Source organism: Spodoptera frugiperda, chromosome 21 (genome assembly GCF_023101765.2).
Source record: "Spodoptera frugiperda isolate SF20-4 chromosome 21, AGI-APGP_CSIRO_Sfru_2.0, whole genome shotgun sequence".
Taxonomy (NCBI): domain Eukaryota; kingdom Metazoa; phylum Arthropoda; class Insecta; order Lepidoptera; family Noctuidae; genus Spodoptera; species Spodoptera frugiperda.
Window position 1 is genome coordinate 6414602 of NC_064232.1, and position 17773 is coordinate 6432374.

General features: G+C 46.4%; 1 protein-coding gene across 1 annotated transcript; it reads right to left on the reverse strand.

The window, feature by feature from the left end:
- Positions 1-1253: 1253 nt before the first annotated feature.
- LOC118281551 (uncharacterized) lies at positions 1254-5822 on the reverse strand. Its single transcript, XM_050702243.1, is given in 4 exon segments — positions 1254-2420; positions 2423-3959; positions 4075-5280; positions 5388-5822. Coding segments are annotated over 4 exon segments (4311 nt in total). The 3' UTR covers positions 1254-1287.
- Positions 5823-17773: the final 11951 nt, after the last annotated feature.

Genomic DNA, 17773 nt, shown 5'->3' on the forward strand with positions numbered 1-17773 from the left:
CGCATGTTAAAAAATACATGTATAAGCGGAATTAAAACTAAAAATCTTACTGTATTGTTAGTGTAGCAATTTTTTTTTCGTACAAAACGTCTACTTGTGAGTTTGTTATGAAAGAGCTATCTCTTTCATTGTACTCTTACGGTCTTTGTCGCTTCGTCAATGAAAACAATTATTATTATAACAATTGATGCGACGCATCGTGCTTAATTGTGAACTACTTTAAACAATGTTTATTTAACTTCTTTATGTTCTCAAATTGAATTAACTGGTCCGGGGTACGAAATTTCTTCACTATTGTAATCTTCAAACACAACACTACCTCCCATTAAAGCCGTGGATACTTACTTTTAGAACACCTTATTATATTTGGAAGTACGGAAAAGGACATAATCTAATTTACGCAGACAAAGCCGCCAGTATAAACTAGTAGATTAATAAATAAATCTGACAGAAAATGTCCACAAAAATAACAAGGATTTATCTGCCCACAAAGCACATCCACATACACCATTTCGTTTAAACTATTTTCTGCTTTATAACAAAGCCTTAAAGCTGAGAATTCAATAAAATATTTGGCAATTTAGAGTAGCTTGACCTGCTGTGCAAGGTTTTTGAGATTGATATAGTGATATTTTACCGTTAATCTCACTAAGGCAGGGCCATCTTTATATAAATGCTAATAAACTTTAAAAGATTTAAATAAAAATGAGTCAACGATATTTTTGGACACCAAAAATAAATATGACATATACTTTTCACCATGTATTATGATTATTTCCAAGTTTATGTACTTTCTAAGTTTATTTCTTTAGATATCACTGACAAACGGTGAAGGAAAACATAGTGAGGAAACCTTTTTTTTAAGAAAGGAAATCTACCAATGACTTCCCCAGCTTGGACGAAGCGAGAGAGAGTGTCAGACTTTTACTGACTAAAAACCACCCCGTTCCTTTTTTTTTTTTTTTTTTTTTTTGTTGGGGGAAATCCTCATGGACTTTCTCCGCCCGGGGAAAGGCGGAGGGGTATGCCGGACTCTTACCGGCTAAACCCCCCGGTGTCTACTCAGCACGTGATCGTGGGGGGGGGCGCGAGAGTCCAGATTCGTCCGCAGCCCCACATCACATGCCGGCCAGGTCCGTCCTGACCTCATCTCTTGCACGGGGTAGGTAAGTTTGGACTACCCCGTGCATCGTCTCGGAGGCGCGCGCCGACACCCGCGCACGCCATCACCTCGGGTCTATGGAATAGGGGCGGGGACTTCCCCAAGTCCCGCGCCCCTGGACCCATTCATGGGGGCTGGAAGAGGGCGTTGTCCGCCCTTCTCCTGCGCCCGGTGCGCCTACTGCGGGCGGGGAGGGGAGTCGTGATCTCCCTCTCCCGCTCCGCAGTTTCCTTCTGCGACATCACGTCCTCGCAGAAGGACACCACCGCGTCCCACGACTCCGCGCTGTCGACCATCTTGCGTACGACGGCCGGCAGCGACAGATCGCCTCCTATTTCGTTTGTGAGGGCACGGCGCTGCTCCTCCCAAGCTATACACTCGGCGAGCGTGTGTTGCGCCGTGTCCTCCCCGCAATGGACGCAGTGGTGGCACCGAGCGTCCGGCTCCCTGTCTATGCGGCACAGGTACTTGCCGAAGCATCCGTGCCCAGATAGCACCTGCGTCACCCTGAACGACAGGGAGCCGTGCTTCCTCCCGAGCCAGTCGTCGAGTACTGGCCGGATCGCCTCGACGGTAGCGAGGCCGGCGGTAGGGCGCAGAAGCCTTTGCCGCCATTCCGCCACCAAGATCTGACGGAGCTCTTCTCGGCGTCGCTCGATCTGCCGCTGAATCGGCGTCGAGCCCCGTGCGCGCTCTTCCTCGCGCCATCGATACAATGACGCGAGTACTTTCGCCTCTAGGTCCCAGGGCGGGGATCCGGCCAGAACGCAAGCCGCCTCGTAGGAAATCGTGCGATACCCGCGGACGACTCTGACGGCCATCGCCCTCTGCGGTTTACGCAGAATGGCGAGGGTGTTGGCCGTCAGGTCCATTGCCCAAACAGGGGCCCCATACAGGGCCATGGATCGCACGATTCCCACGTACAACCGCCTACAGGCGGCGCTCGGGCCCCCCAAGTTGGGAAGCAACGTTGAAAGCGCGCCCGCAGCGCCCATCAGCTTGGGCGCCAGTCGCCGGAAGTGAGGCCCGAATTCCCATCGGCTGTCGAGCACCAATCCCAGGTATTTCATGGTAGACTCGACAGCTATGCGGGCCCCGCTGACCACGATGTGCGATCCCGGCGCCGGCGCACGCCGGGGGCCATGAAACACCATGGCCTCCGACTTGTTCAGGGCCACCTCCAGGCCCAGGCGCCGGATGCGATTCACCACCTGTGACACCGCAGCCGTAGCTTTCAACGTCGCTTCCCTGTGCGAGCTCCCCGGGCAGTCACTAGCGTGTCATCCGCATAGCACGTCAAGTCAGCGCCCGGCGGGAGTTCGCCTCGCAACACCCAGTCATAGCCGATGTTCCACAGGAGCGGTCCCAAGACCGATCCCTGTGGAACACCGCAAGATACGAGGTGCCGACCTGCATCGTCACGTCCCCGATATATGACGCATCTACCCTCTAGGAAAGCCCCTACTGTGCGGCGGAGGTAGGAAGGCACGCGATGGTAACTTAGTGCCTCCCTAATACAACTCCAGGGTAGGGTGTTAAATGCGTTGGAGATGTCGAGAGACACCGCCAGCACCACCCCACCCTGGGACACCGTCTCCTCCGCCAGGGTCCTCACGCGCATGATGGCGTCTATGGTGGAGCGCCCCTGACGAAACCCGAACTGATTGTCGTCCAGGTTCGGCCCCTCTCTGCACAAGTGGCTGACGAGGCGATTCGCGATAATGCGCTCGAAAAGTTTGCCCGCCTCGTCGAGCAGCACTATGGGCCGGTACGCGGACGGCGAGTCCGCTGGGCGCCCCTCCTTCCTCAGCAGAACCAGCTTCCCCTCCTTCCACACACTGGGAAACTGACCCTGCCCGAGACATGCTGTGAAGATCCCTCTCAGCTGGGGCTCTAGCTCCTTCAGAGCAAGGACGAGAGCACGTCCAGGAACTCCGTCGGGTCCGGGCGCCGTGTTCTTTGCCCGGAGTCGCAACACGGCCGCTCTCATCTCTGCTTGCGTCACCTCGGGGACGTCGGTGCTCTCCTCTGCTGGAGAGTCTGTGGCTGAGGGCGGAGCCATCGCCGGGGGAACGTACTCAGCTCGCTCAGGGAAGAGAGCCGATACCACCGCCTCCAACAACTGTGGATCCATGCTTTGGGTTAGTGGGGGTGCCCATGGACGCAACTTGCCCCGTACCCAGCGGTAGGGGCGTCCCCACGGATCCCTATCTAGGGACCCAAGCAGCTCCTCCCTGGCACGCGACTTTGAGTCGGCGATGGCCCGCCACAGAGTCTCCTTGGACGTGCGGTACGCTTGGTACAGCGCGTCCTCCTCGACGGGATCCCGTCGTCGTCGTCTCCGGTATCGGGTGTACCGGCGGCGAACCGCGACACACGCTACGCGCAATTGCGCGATCTCGTCCGTCCACCAGTACACCTGGCGCCTTGCGGACTGTGGGCGGACGCGGGGCATGGACGCGTCACAAATTTGCGTCATCGCCCCGCGAAATCGCAGTGCCATCGCCTCGACGTCGACGGGGCCGGTCGTCGTCGACTCCCAGTTCCAGGACTGGACTAAGGCAGCTTCTTCGAGTATTTCCCTGTCGATGCGCTTGAGCGCCCAGCGCGGGCCGTCGTTAATCGGGGCTGTTGATTGGCGGCCGCTCGCGGTCCGGGCAGAGACGTCGAACCGGATGTATCGGTGGTCCGATAGCGTCTCCACCTCCACAGCGACACGTTTGTCGGCTCGTTTGGGCCTTGTTGGTGGCGGGTGCACCACAGGCCCCTCCGCCCACTTTGTGTCCCGCCGGTTTCCCTGCAGCCGAGCAAAGGCTGCAGTTGAGCGCTGCGGAACACTGGGTCGCTTTGTGGCCGGGCTGACCGCAGCGATAGCAAAGATCACTACGGTCGATCTCGGCGGTGCATTTTGCCCGGACGTGCCCCTTCTCCAGGCACCGGAAGCACTGCAGAGCCCGGGGCTGCAGCAGTTTTACCCGCGCTGCAACCCAGCCAATCAGCAACCTGCCACTTTCAGCGATTTTCTTCGCTGACGCCACGGGGCACCGAATCCAGACCACGCCGAGTCCAGAGGCGTCAGCGCGTATATCGCCGGCCCGCACATTGTCTGGCGGACACTCACCACTTCGGGCAGCGGCCGCCACCACCTCCTCGGTGGTCACGGAGTCGTCCAAACCAGCAATCCGCAGCTCTGCGGTTTTCATTGGCCTGGAGACCCGGACGTCCTCCGGATTGAGGACCTCCCTAATTTTGGCGGCCAGAGCGTCCGCCTTTTTGGCACTGTCGCTTACAGCACCTGGCACCTTGAACAGCCGCGCACCCGTGGCAGCCTGTCTGAGGGTGACGGACTCGAGGCCAAGATCGGGTAGTTTGATCTTGGCCTTGGCCTCGGCAATGACAGACTGGTACGTTACGCCACGCTCCGCGGCCCCCGGCTGTAGCGTAAGCGTAACAGCCTCGGAGCGCGGGGCACGTATCTTTGGTCCTTTGCGTCCGCCTCTGGTAGTCTGCTGTGCAGGCTGCGCAGCCGCTTTAGCGGTCCTACCGGGGACGCGTGCGGCTGCTGCGGCCTTTTTGACGGCCTTGCGGGCTTTCTTGCGGCCCACGACTTTCGCCCAAGTCTCGCCCTTGGACCCGGCAGACGTGGGCTGGCCGCGCAGAGGGGCTCCTTCCGCCGGCTTCTCTACTGGAGGCCCTGGTCTCGGCCGCTCCTCAGTCCTCCGCGCATCGGCGGCTAGAGGAGGGCGGAGGGTTTCGGCTGGAAGACGACGAGAGATCGCTTCCAGCCGAGCATTGACCATGCTCCCGCACTGGAGCATGCAGAGCCGGACAATGCGCTCGACCTCTTCGTCGGTGCGAAGGCTATTGGGTTGCGGCGGCGGTGCAGGAGCAGGTACGGCATCATCAGCCGCGGGTCGCTGCTGAGAGCTTAACTCAGCGACTTGCCGCCGAAGGTCGTCAAGGTCGTTACGGAGGCGACTGTTTTCCTCCCGTAACTTGGCGACCTCGTCAGAGGTCGTCCTATTGAGGAGGAGGGCAACCGCCTCCTTGATATCTGCGGCAGCCTCTTTTAACCCACGGGTGAATGTGCCCTTCAGGCTGCCGGACTTGGTGGCAACCTTTAGGACCAAGTCCACCCCATCAAGAGCCAACTGGCTCAAGGCCACCGCAGATGGCTCTCCCCTTCCGCTGCCAAAGCGGCTCGCCGCTCGCGAGCGCGTCGGGCCATTTCCGACACTTCGTCGGCCGCGACGGCTTTGCGCTGCTCCCTTTTGGCGGCATTGAGATCCGCCTTTGAGCTCCCCAGTGAGGCAGTGCTTTCACCGCCATCACATGGGTCCTCTATAGTGACCCCAATGTCACTCTCTACCTCGCTAGCCGCCGGGGTATCGGAGCGCACGAAACGCCCGTGCCTATCCCTCCGCGGCTGCGAAGCACTCGCCTCTCTTGTTTGCCGTCGTCCCCTCCTCGAGGTCGGCAACTTAGGAGCCGGCAGGCCTTCCTCGTCGGATGACTTATTAACTGGACGCTTCCTGGTGGAAGACGTCCTACGCGAGCGATTTTCGCCGCTTTCTGCATGCAGCTCCGCTGCAGCTGCAGGCGAGCTGAGCTCACCTGCCCTCTCCTCCTCTTCTGTTGGTGGTGTTTGATTTAAATCCATACAAGTCCCACGAGTATGGGGGAAATAAACGGTCCACCCAGGCAGTGCCCCTGTACCTGGGTAAGTGTACATTTGTTCCCAACTGGGGGTCCACCGGTCCCCCAGCTGGGGGTGCGCTCAAGACTGACACTACTCCTCAGCCACGCATACCCTCGCCGCGCACCAGAACTTGGTATTGAAGGAATTTTTATAGAGGTTATCTTCCTCGCGGTCCGGGCAATCAAGCCAAGACCCTCGTCCCGTTAGGAGTCATAAAACATGACCATGACCTCTTCCCGGATTACGATATCGGCAGTTGCAGTAGAGGACAGCCTGTGTCCCAATGCTACTCGTTGGCAGGGTAAGTGCGCAACGAGCACCGCCCTTGCCTCTCCGCCACGCTCTCTGCTAGGTTCAGAGAGACGGGCGGAGAAACGACCCTCGGTAGCGCGGGCTATGTGTAGCCCGCCGCTTCCAGAACCCATCTCGGGTTCGCCCGCCCTGTCCAGAAGTCTGCTACAGGTAATAGTCACTCCAACACTATCGCCCCCGTCAGGGGGACTATCACCTGTACCCAGGGTGCACCACGGGGAGGTCTTCTGGCACCGCACCCCAAAACCACCCCGTTCCTACTCCAGCTTTTGAGCCGGAGCCACGGTAAACGCTGGGTAGTCCGCAGCTCCGGATAAGGCATCAGCCTTGATTCGAAGTGTGGGATAGCCATGCTTCGGCACAATTAATGGGCGGCCGGCTCGACCGAAGTCATACCACTGGACTTCGCAGAAAATTGAAGTGAAACAACGCCAGAGGCTCAAATACTCCCCTTCCCAATCTTCCCAATCCCCGATTCCCTAACAACCCTTAAGTTAAGTTCCTAACCCCAAAAGGCCGGCAACACACTTGTAACGCTTCTGATGTTTCAAATGTCCATGCTCGTTTACCGGCTTATAATATATAAAAAAAAACTTCAAGCCTTCGCGTGGAAGATCTACGAACGCACTTGTGATGTTACGCGCGTCATAAGCGGAGGTGATTGCTTACCATCAGGTGATCAACGTGGCTAAAAACGTGAGACATAAGTAATAAATTATAATAAAAAACTTAAGCTTAACTCTTAATCAAATAATTAATTGGATATGGTTCCAATAATGATATAAAAAGTTATACACAAAAAATTAAGTGAAACAGTTTTAATAGGCTTATATTGTATGGTCATCAAGATTATGAGTGTGTACCAAATATCAGATCGATCGGACGTCAGGAAGGGGTTAAATTCCAATTACTAAATTTGACCCAAACAAACAGGTCAAGCTAAATAAAACCATTTAAAAGTAAGCTTTTTTAAAGGGGGAAAATCTCGCAATGACTTCTCCCATTGGGTGAGGCGAGAGGGAGTGTCGGACTCTTACTGACTAAAAACCACCCCGTTCCTACTCCTGCTTTTCGAGCTGGAGCTCCGGTAACCCGTTAGGTAGTCCGCAGCTCCGGATGAAAAATATGCTCATATATTTATTTAAAGTAGTCTAAAATATAGGAGCCGACCAGTAGCGGGAGCATGGTCCAAGCTAGCGGTGGTTTGGGCTCCAGAGACAGAAACCTTACTACACGTGCCGTTTCAAAGAGAAAAGGCAGTGGTAGGCTTCTATCCCGGACTCTCATGCTTAAGAAGGGGGTCTTAAACCTCCGGGCCACCGGAGTGATACAGACAACTTTTTTCTTTTGACTCTGTAACAGGTATGTAGTTTTTAATACAAGATGATCTTTGGCTGACCCAAAATTGAAAAAATGACCCCTTGCTGTTAGTCACGTTTATATAATCACGGTTCTGACCACGTGACCAATGTAAATAATAACCAATACGTATGGTATAAGCCGGTAAACGAGCAGACGGATCACCTGATGGTAAGCAATCGCTGCCGCCCATGGACATCTGAAACACCAGAGGCGTTACAAGTGCGTTGCCGGCCTTTTGGGGGTTAGGAATTTAAGGATAGTTGGGGAATCGGGGATTGGGAAGATTGGAAAGGGGGGTAATTGGGCCTCCAGTAACATTCAACGAAACACAACGCAAGCGTTGTGTCACGTCGGTTTTCTGTGAGGCCGTGGTATCACTCCGGTCGAGCCGGCCCATTCGTGCCGAAGCATGACTCTCCCACACTATAACATATATTAACTGCTTTCAACCTGATCTTAAGCTGGTTTAATATTTGAGTAATGTAAAAGACTGCCTCATTGGTCGAGTGGTAGTAAGTGCGACTGCCGGGCAAAGGGCCTTGGATTCGACTCCCGAGTCGGGCAAAGCATTGCTGAAGATTGTTCAGTTTTTCGAAAATTTCTCAGTAATAGCGCGGAGTCTGGAATTGTGTCCAGTATATGGCAATAGGCTCACTCCCTATTACATGGGACTTATAATACAAGTGGTGAAAAGTGGGTGTACATTGTATAGCGGCATTACGTGCCGTAATGTGCACCTCTGCCTAATTCTTCAGGGATAAAAGGTGTGACGTTGCGTTGATGTAAAAAAAATACTCTCTCCAGGGCTCCAATAGTTGTTCTGGTTTTGTACGCACGTGTTTAAAAAAAAATAGTTTAATAACCGACCTTGGCAATCATACTTTAATCACCGGGGTTGGTCCGTTAGCCGACCCAGACCTAATACACGTGACGTGCATAAATCATAACAAAAATCGTTTGAGAGATTTTTTTCTAACTCATATCTGGTTTGGAGATATATATGTAGATTGAAGATTAAAGTATTTTTTTTTTCTATGTTAGGTATCTAGTAGGAATTTCACACGTTTTAAAGTACATAATATTTTTGATTAATGATGTCTGAATGTGATGTTGTACCTAAATAAAAAAGTCAAATCCTAGAGTAATAAGTTGCTTTTCAAAGCCAAACTTTTTGGCCGGTAACGCATTTGTAAAGCCTCTGATGTTTCGGGAGTCCATGTGCGTGAGGCGGCGATTGCTTACCACCAGGTGATCGGTCTGCTTGTTTACCGGCTTGTGCCATAAAAAAAGCCAAAATGTAGGTATATTTAAACTAAATAAGTCTTAATGTCAATCAGTCCTCTGGTTACTCTCTATTTGCTCGTTCCAAAGTGTAGATTCCTATGGAGAAGAATGAGCAAGAAACTCCATTGATAGGGTGCTTTTTCCACCAGTAATGTGCTATGTAGCTATGCTGCGAGGATGTAATGGCTGAGCAGTGTAACTATGTGACTGTTTCCACTGATACTAAGCTACATATGTAGCAGTGCGAGGAAAATGTGCAGCTCGAGTATCCGATCGATAGTAGGGAATCCATCCATAGTACGCATCTTTTCCTATAAAAAAGAAAACATAACTTACCCGATTCCGTTTCCACCAGTGCTAAGCTATGTGTACCAATGAATATGGTTGGTGGAAGCCAAACGCATCCACAGCAACGTAGCATAACACATCTCTGGTGGAAAAGCACTCAAAAAATGGCGTGTTTCAGAACAATTGTAGCTATTATCAACAATTACATATTATATGTATATTATATAAGTATATTATGACGTACATACATACATACGGGTTTTTCTTGATTACGTAACTATAATAAAAGAAATAAATATAAAAATATACTAGGTAAATAATATAATTTTATTAAAACTATTAATTTAATATAATACGTTGTTAGGTTAAATGAATACATTTATTTGTTTTAGTTTTCCCATAATTAATTAACCGTGGGAGAACGATGATTCGGCACGAATAAGCCGGCTCAAAAAGGAGTATGCTCTTTTTTTCAAGGTTTGAATGTCATATTAGATCAGAAATACACTTTTTTATGTCAAAGGAAACCTTAGCTGTAGACAACCAAGAAGTGTGGGAGAGCCATGCTTCGGCACGAATGGGCGGGCTCGACCGGAGTGATACCACGGCCGAGCAGAAAACCGACGTGAAACAACGCTTGCGTTGTTACCGGAGGCCCAGCTAGGGCGCTTACGCTTGAAACCAATCTTGAAGTCAATGCAAATTTCAATGCAATATAATCTCAATAATTATTCAATGTCAAAACTATTCAACCCCAATCCTAGCTGTTACTATAATAATACTAAATAATATTCACAAGTACGGAAGATAAAGCCAAACCCAATATCTACGCAATATAGATGCAATGGGCGCTATTGTTGCAACTCAAGATTACGTTCACAATATCAACATTGATCGATAGGAATTGGATTCAAGAGAAAGCAATCCTTTTTTTGGGGAAAAATCATTGAATGTCTTCTCTCGCCTTAGGCGAGGCGGGAAGGAGTTTCAGACTCTTACTGACTAAAACCCCGTTTCTACTCCTGCTTTTCGAGCCGGAGTCCCGGTAACCCGCTAGGTAGTCCGCAGCTCCGATCTTGTAACTCCCCTAGTGTTGCAAGCAGTAGTATTTTTAGTTTGCAAATCAAAAGTTCCTTTAACCAACAAGCATGCATGAAAAGACTGATGACTGTTGATGAAGCGAAAGAGGTGTGTAAGAATCGTAGCAATTGACGTTCCATTGTCCCATTTTTTATTAAAAAACGTTTCCCCACATTAGGATTTTCTCCTGTGTCGTGGGTGCGTTTACAAACATACAATTTTACATACACATGACACCCAGACCCGAACAACAATCTGTGGGTCACACAAAAAGTTGTTCCGTGCGGGAATAGAACCCGCGACACGTTGCACGGCAGCCATTTGCCCAGCCACCGCGCCAACCGTGAAGTCGAAGTCTCTGCCTACCTCCATGGGACACAGGCGTGAAGTTATGTACGTATGTATGTTGCAAGCGTCCATGAGCGGCCGCGATTGCTTACCATCAGGTGATCCGTCTGCTCGTTTGCCCCCGTATGCCATAAAAAAGTGTCACGCACGTGACGATATGTTATTACATATTTATAATTAATAGTTAACCCCCACCTCATAAAAACTTGTATTAATGTGACCAAGAGAAGCTGAGCCATGACAGTGATTATTTATTGACATCACGTGTTATGGAAGTTGTCATAAATAATAAATTATCCTGATAGTTTAGTAATCTAAATTATTCATGAGTCTATAGGTTATATATTTTTTTTTTGTTCATACATGTAAAGCTTGGAGGTCTACTCTAATTCAACGAAAAGTCATCGTAAAATTGAAGCAGTCGGGAACCATTCTAGAAAGCAAGCCGTATGTACCCTCACGAAGTCTTCATATTTAGAATGGGTCCTGACTGCTTCGAATTTTCGATGACTTTCTTGTTTTAGAGTTTTTTACTTTTTTTAAATAAACTTTTATATTTTTAGAAATATCCTTCTTACTGCAATCACTTGAAAAGCGCATGCGAACCCGCGGGCAAGAAGCTAGTATTTTTATAAAAAAAATTACAATCTTTATAACGACTAATATATAATAGTTGATTCATTCATAAAAAAACATATTTATTTATTCTTTATTAGATACTAGCTACTAGCTTCTGCCCGCGGTTTTGTCCGCCTATGAACGTATATTCCCCACGGCTTTACTAGCTATAATAATATAATTTTGTCTATGTTCTTTTCAGTGCTCTTAATTTTATGTAAGCCCGCTGGAGCTGTGGACTACCGAGCCGGAGCCCCTCCGGCTCGACAAGCAGGAGTAGGAACGGGGTGGTTTTTAGTCAGTAAGAGTCTGACACTCTCTGTCTCTCGCCTCGCAAAGCAGGAGAAGACATTGGATGATTTTGCCCTCTTATAAAAAAACTATGTAATCAAAATTTCAAAAAGGTTGCTTGAGTGAATAAAGCGTAAAGAGGTAAATAACTAATAACTACTTAACGGGACCAAAAATACCCCATTAATTATTCCAAAGTATATCTAATCTACTGTTGCATTTCATCCCGATTTGTTCAGCCGTTTCGACGTGATTTTGTAACAAACATACATACAAACATCCTCACAAAGTTTTGCATATATAATATAATAGATGTAATTTATTACTACATTACATACATAAAGCAATTTTATTAAAGCAAGGTAGATTTATAAATATTAGTTTAGTTTTTTTTTTCAATAACAATATATGATACGGTGTTCTAAAAGTATCTGCCACGGCTTTAATGGGAGGTAGTGTTGTGTTTGAAGATTACAATAGTGAAGAAATTTCGTACCCCGAACCAGTTAATTCAATTTGAGAACATAAAGAAGTTAAATAAACATTGACTCTACTCTGCATAAAGTGGTTTACAAATACGCAAGATGCGTAGCTGCGTCAAAGAAAATGAAGCAATTGTTTTCATTGACAAAGCGGTATATATGGACAATTGGCAACGTGTGTGTAGTATGGGACCGCTAGATGGAACATAGAGAGTGGCGTGGTTTGTAACGTCTTGAGCTATACGTAAAGTGTCACGCATTATGTTAAAGGCAAATCAAGTTCCCTTAGTACAAGTTTGCTTTACGTTTAAAGTAATCGAAACGAGAGCGCGTTTGCTCTGATTGACTGGTTTATTCGAGACGGCCAATCAGAGCGCCGAAAACTCATACTAAGGGTACAGTTATCGGCGTGCAAGGGTAGCTCGCCGCCCGATCAGAACCAGACCCGTGCGTGCGGCGCGTCGCGTTCCGCGCGCCAAAGAGCCATCAGACCACCACAGATGGGGCCCAGTAGGGCTGATGCCTAATCCAGAGCTGCGGACTACCTAGCGGGTTTACCGGGGCTCCGGCTCGAAAAGCAGGAGTAGGAACGGGGTGGTTTTTAGTCAGTAAGAGTCTGACACTCCCTCTCACCTCGCCCAAGGCGAAAGAAGTCATTGGATGATATTTCCCCCTTAAAAAAGGGTACAGTTATGACATCTCCTCTATATACTTGCTTCACGGTGCTAACGTTGTTAAAAACGGACACATATTTATACCAAAAAAACCAGTTAAACCACTTACAGTTTAAATATAAACTGTCAGTTATCATTAACTATTATACGTTAAAACAAATAAGTAGTTAACTTAATTAATTGGTTAAATATTATAATAAAGGTATTAAGGTAAAACACGATTAATAAAAAATGTGTGATTCTTGGAAATTAAATTAAATTAATGTGTGTTTAATCAATGACGCAAAATATTTATAAATTAATGGTTAGTTAACGGTAGGTTTCCAGTAACTTATTTGTGTGTAGATTGGTTTACTATTCGTAGATCATACTATTCGGAATGGTCGTGGTGGCCCGGAGTTCGAAAACTGTAAACGACAAGTACCAATGTGAGTTTTTCCGAGTTATACCGCAAAGTTAAAGTCCAAGCACGTATTTCAATTAACCCTGAATTAGGCACTTTTGAAACGTCATATTAAATTGTCCATCAGTCTGTCAGTGAAGCTAGATGCTCGTTTCAAAGTGTAGCTTCGACTAGAGAAGACAGAACCAGACATTCCAGTCAACTCCAGTCCGTGATAGTCCACTGCTGGACTATGAGCCTCCTCTACATACGATGTGCTGCCATAACTCTAGTCTCGGTCTCAATCTCGTTTAGAGATCGCAGAATAAAAGGTTTAAGTTTAAAAGAGAGCGCTGCTACACGGTCTCTCTCTGTCAAATGTGTAGTCCCATAGGTCGATATACGACAACCGCGGGAAGAGTAGGAGTGGTGAAAAATTTTATCTGCACGGTTGGCGCGGGGGCTGACAACTGGCTGCTGTGTACCGATTTCCGTACGGAACAACTCTTTGTGTGCATGTGAACTTGTATGTTTGTAAACGCACCCAAGACATAGGAGAAAATCAAACGGGGGCTTAATAAAATCGAATCTAATAATAACTTCTAAGTGTGGGAGAGCCATGCTTCGGCACGAATGGGCCGCCTTGACCGGAGTGATACCACGGCCTCACAGAAAACCGACGTGGAACAACGCTTGCGTTGTGTGAGTGAGGTTACCGGAGGCTCAATAATAATTACCACCCTTCCCAATCTCCAAATCTCCTAACAACCCTTTAATTCCTAACCCCCAAAAGGCCAACAACGCACTTGTAACGCCTCTTCTATTTCGGGTGTCCATGGACGGCGGCGATTGCTTACCATCAAGTGATCCATCTGCTCGTTTACCGACTTATACCATAAAAAAAATACCACAAACTACTCTAACAAAGTGACACAGCATTAATAATAGTTTTCATTGAGGAAACATGTTTTAAAATAATTATCTTATTTTTCTTAACATCGCGTGATTAAGAGGTACTTTAGAAAACCTTGGTTCTAAGCTATTAGTCACCAGACGGATGCACAAGAACTAGAATAGATGTGAGATAAATTGAATGACCTTAGTGTTGAATAATAAAAAAAAAAATTTTTTTAAACGTTGCGCCACACTAGGATTTTCTCCTGTGTCGTGTGTGCGTTTACAAACATACAAGTTCACATACACATGACACCCAGACCCGAAACAACAATTTGTGGATCACACTAAGAGTTGTTCCGTGCGGGAATCGAACCAGCGACACGTTGCACGGCAGCCAGTTGCCCAGCCACCGCGCCAACCGTGAAATAAGTTTTTAAACTGACATGGTCACTAACACTATCATTAGAACTTAAGACGGCATATTTACCATGTTTATTTATGTCTGTGAGTTTCCGATATTTCGGCACTGTTGCAAGCGTCATGATCACGGATGAACTGGAAACAGCATCAAATCGGTTCAGCCAAACGCGAGATAATCGCGCACAAACATACATACAGGTCAAAATGAGAACCTCCTTTTTTAAAGTCGGTAAAAATATCTTGATACATCGTGGCGTGTATTTGTAACCCAGCAAGTACCAATGTGACTTTTCCAAATTATACGTACTTTCTAAGATTATTTAGACACCACTGACTAACGATGAAGGAAAACATCGTGAGGAAACCTGGGCTTATAATTTCTAATTATAAGTTTGAAATCGCCAACCCGCATTGAGCAAGCGTGGTGATTAATGCTCAAACCTTCTCCGTGTGAGAAGAGGCATTTGGTCAGCAGTGGCCACTTATAGGCTGTTGATGTGCATGTGATAGTTTGTCGCGATCTGCGCCTGCCTCAAAGACCCAGACCACCACAGATGGAGCTCAGTAGGGTTCGACCCGGAGCTGCGGACAACGTAACTGGTTACCGGGGCACCAGCTCAAAGGAGGGAACGGGGTGGTTTTTAGTCAGTAAGAGAGAAGTAATTAGATGATTAGTAATGACTGAAGTAATTGATCCCCCCTCAAAAAAAGTCACCAGTAGCGGTTTTAATTTTATTATAATAATATAATTATTAATTACATTATAATTGCATTGTATTCATTCTGTAACACGTGTAGCCATAATAAATTAATAGTGACTATAAAAACCTTTAATAAAATCACGATTACGCAAATAAGTACCTCTATAGCATGATTTACGAGGAAGTCATAAGATGAGGTTTACACCTATAGTTAATAGTCCAATTATATTATAACGTCACGCCTTTTATCCCCGAAGGAGTAAGCAGAAGTGCACATTACGGCACGTAATGCCGCTATACAATGTACACCCACTTTTCACCATTTGTGTTATAAGTCCAATGTAATAGGGGGTGAGCCTATTGCCATATACTAGGCACAATTCCAGACTCCGTGTTACTATTGAGAAATTTTTGAAAAATCGAAAAATGCCCAGTAATACTTTGCCCGACCCAAGAATCGAATTCCCTTGCTTTCCTGCTAAGGTTACGGGTTGGTCGTTATAATTTACTATGGCTCCGGCTCGAAGCAGGAGTAGAAAAGGGGTGGTGTTTAGTCAGTAAGAGTCTGACACTCCCTCTCGCCTCACCCAAGGCGGCAGAAAATAATTTATCATTTTCTCGCCTTGCGACGGTACGACATGAAGGCACGGCATTTTTACCTCAGCAATAATTATCCGGGACGTACAAGCGTGATAATACCTTTGGTAGATCTGGAGCGTCAAGGCGTCAGCGGCACGACACACCACAATAGCGGCCTAAGCCCCAGACTCCATACAACGAAATTTTTCACCAGACACATGTAGCTATTTCCAATTATCTGACGTCATCTCAAAAACTTTTGACATTGTATATATACAGCGTGTAACAAAATACCAATATACATCAAGAAGCACTGAAGAATACAGGTTGAATAGAATCTCTACACGAAGTTTCAGCTTAAAATACGTTTAAAAAAAAATTGGTACCAAATACAGGGTTCACTCGCTAGTATTACAAAACATTTCTTCTGTAAATCTGATCGCCTAGTACCTTTCTACCTAATTCTAATTGGTATGAAAAATAAAAATAAAAAATATTGGAAAATTTCATAACTTGGTACCATGAAAACATCAGTTTAAAAAACCCTTCCCGTATCGTTTGTTATGTTATCTATATTTTATTATTATGTATGTATAAACTAAGCAGCCATTCATTAACAAACGGTCGGATTAAAACTAGTTTTTTTTTAAGTCATTAATACTCAAGTTTATGACGACAAACGTAGTGTAGGTAGAAATATGAATTTAAAATTTACTAAATACTTGCGAACCAGGTTTTCCTGATAACCTTCGGTAGGTAAGAAGCCAGACATATTTCTGTGGTGTCGTCATGTAAACAGCAGCTCATGTAGTGTAGAAATTGCTCAAAGATACTACATAGTGAGTTAAGGTACTTGATAAGACACCTGAAACACCAGAAGCGTTATAAGTGCGTTGCCGGCCTTTTGGTGGTTAGGAATTTAAGGGTTGTTGGGGAATCGGGGATTGGGAAGATTGGGAAGGGGGTATTTGGGTCTCCGGTAACCGCACTCACACAACGAAACACAACGCAAGCGTTGTTTCACGTCGGTTTTCTGTGAGGCCGTGGTTATCACTCCAGTCGAGCCGATCCATTCGTGGCGAAGCATGGCTCTCCTACAATTTTGAAAAAAACTTATTTAAGTTATTATTTTTCATGGAGATTAATTTAATGCCACCATGTACATTGATTAATATTCAAACACAACACTACCTCCCATTCAAGCCGTGGCAGATATTTATAATTATATATGTTATAAAAGTATCTGCCACGGCTTACAATAGTAAAAAATATTGATCATGAGTAATATTTTTCTCATACACGAAAAACGAAAACTCTAATTTTTTGCACTGTCTCTGTCGTCTCTTCTGTCTGGCTCTAGGTATAGAGCATCGTGCGTAGGTATTTGTACACCACTTTATGCAGAGTAGAGTCAATGTTTATTTAACTTCTTTATGTTCAAATTTGAATTAACAGGTCCGAGGTACGAAATTTCTTCACTATTGTAATCTTCAAACACAACACTACCTCCCATTAAAGCCGTGGCAGATACTTTTAGACCACCTTATACATATACACGGTGTAACAAAAAGGGGTATACATATCAAGTGCACGGTTTCTAGATAACATAACAAACGATACGGGAAGGGATTTTTAAACTCATGTTTTCATGGAACGAAGTTATGAATTTACATAAAATTCCAGAAACCGAACATCAAAATTAGGTAGATACAGGTACTAGGCGATCAGATTTACAGAAGAAATGTTTCGTAATTAGCGAGTGACCCCTGTAGTGTTGTGATACGTTTGTATGATTTAAAATCAAGAACCATGCGACACCAAGTATTTGGTACCAATTTTTTTAACGTATTTGAAGCTGAAACTTTGTGTAGAGATTCTATTCAACCTGTATTCTTCAGTGCTTCTTGATGTATATGGGTATTTTGTTACACGTTGTATAGATAAGATAAAATATGTCAGTTACAGCGTTAAATACATATAAATGAATATGTATGTGTTGTAATATTTAAATTAATTAGCATTTTATCTCTCGATACTTAAATGTAACAATTATGCTAACAGTCGTTTGTTTTTTTTTTATTGTAATTTCTGCCTCGTAGGCTGACACAAGCGTGACGGCTGAGAATAGGGTCGGGTAAAGTGTTATTGAGCTATTGTTTCTTAGGTGTTGAGAAAACATTTTTTTTTTTAAACC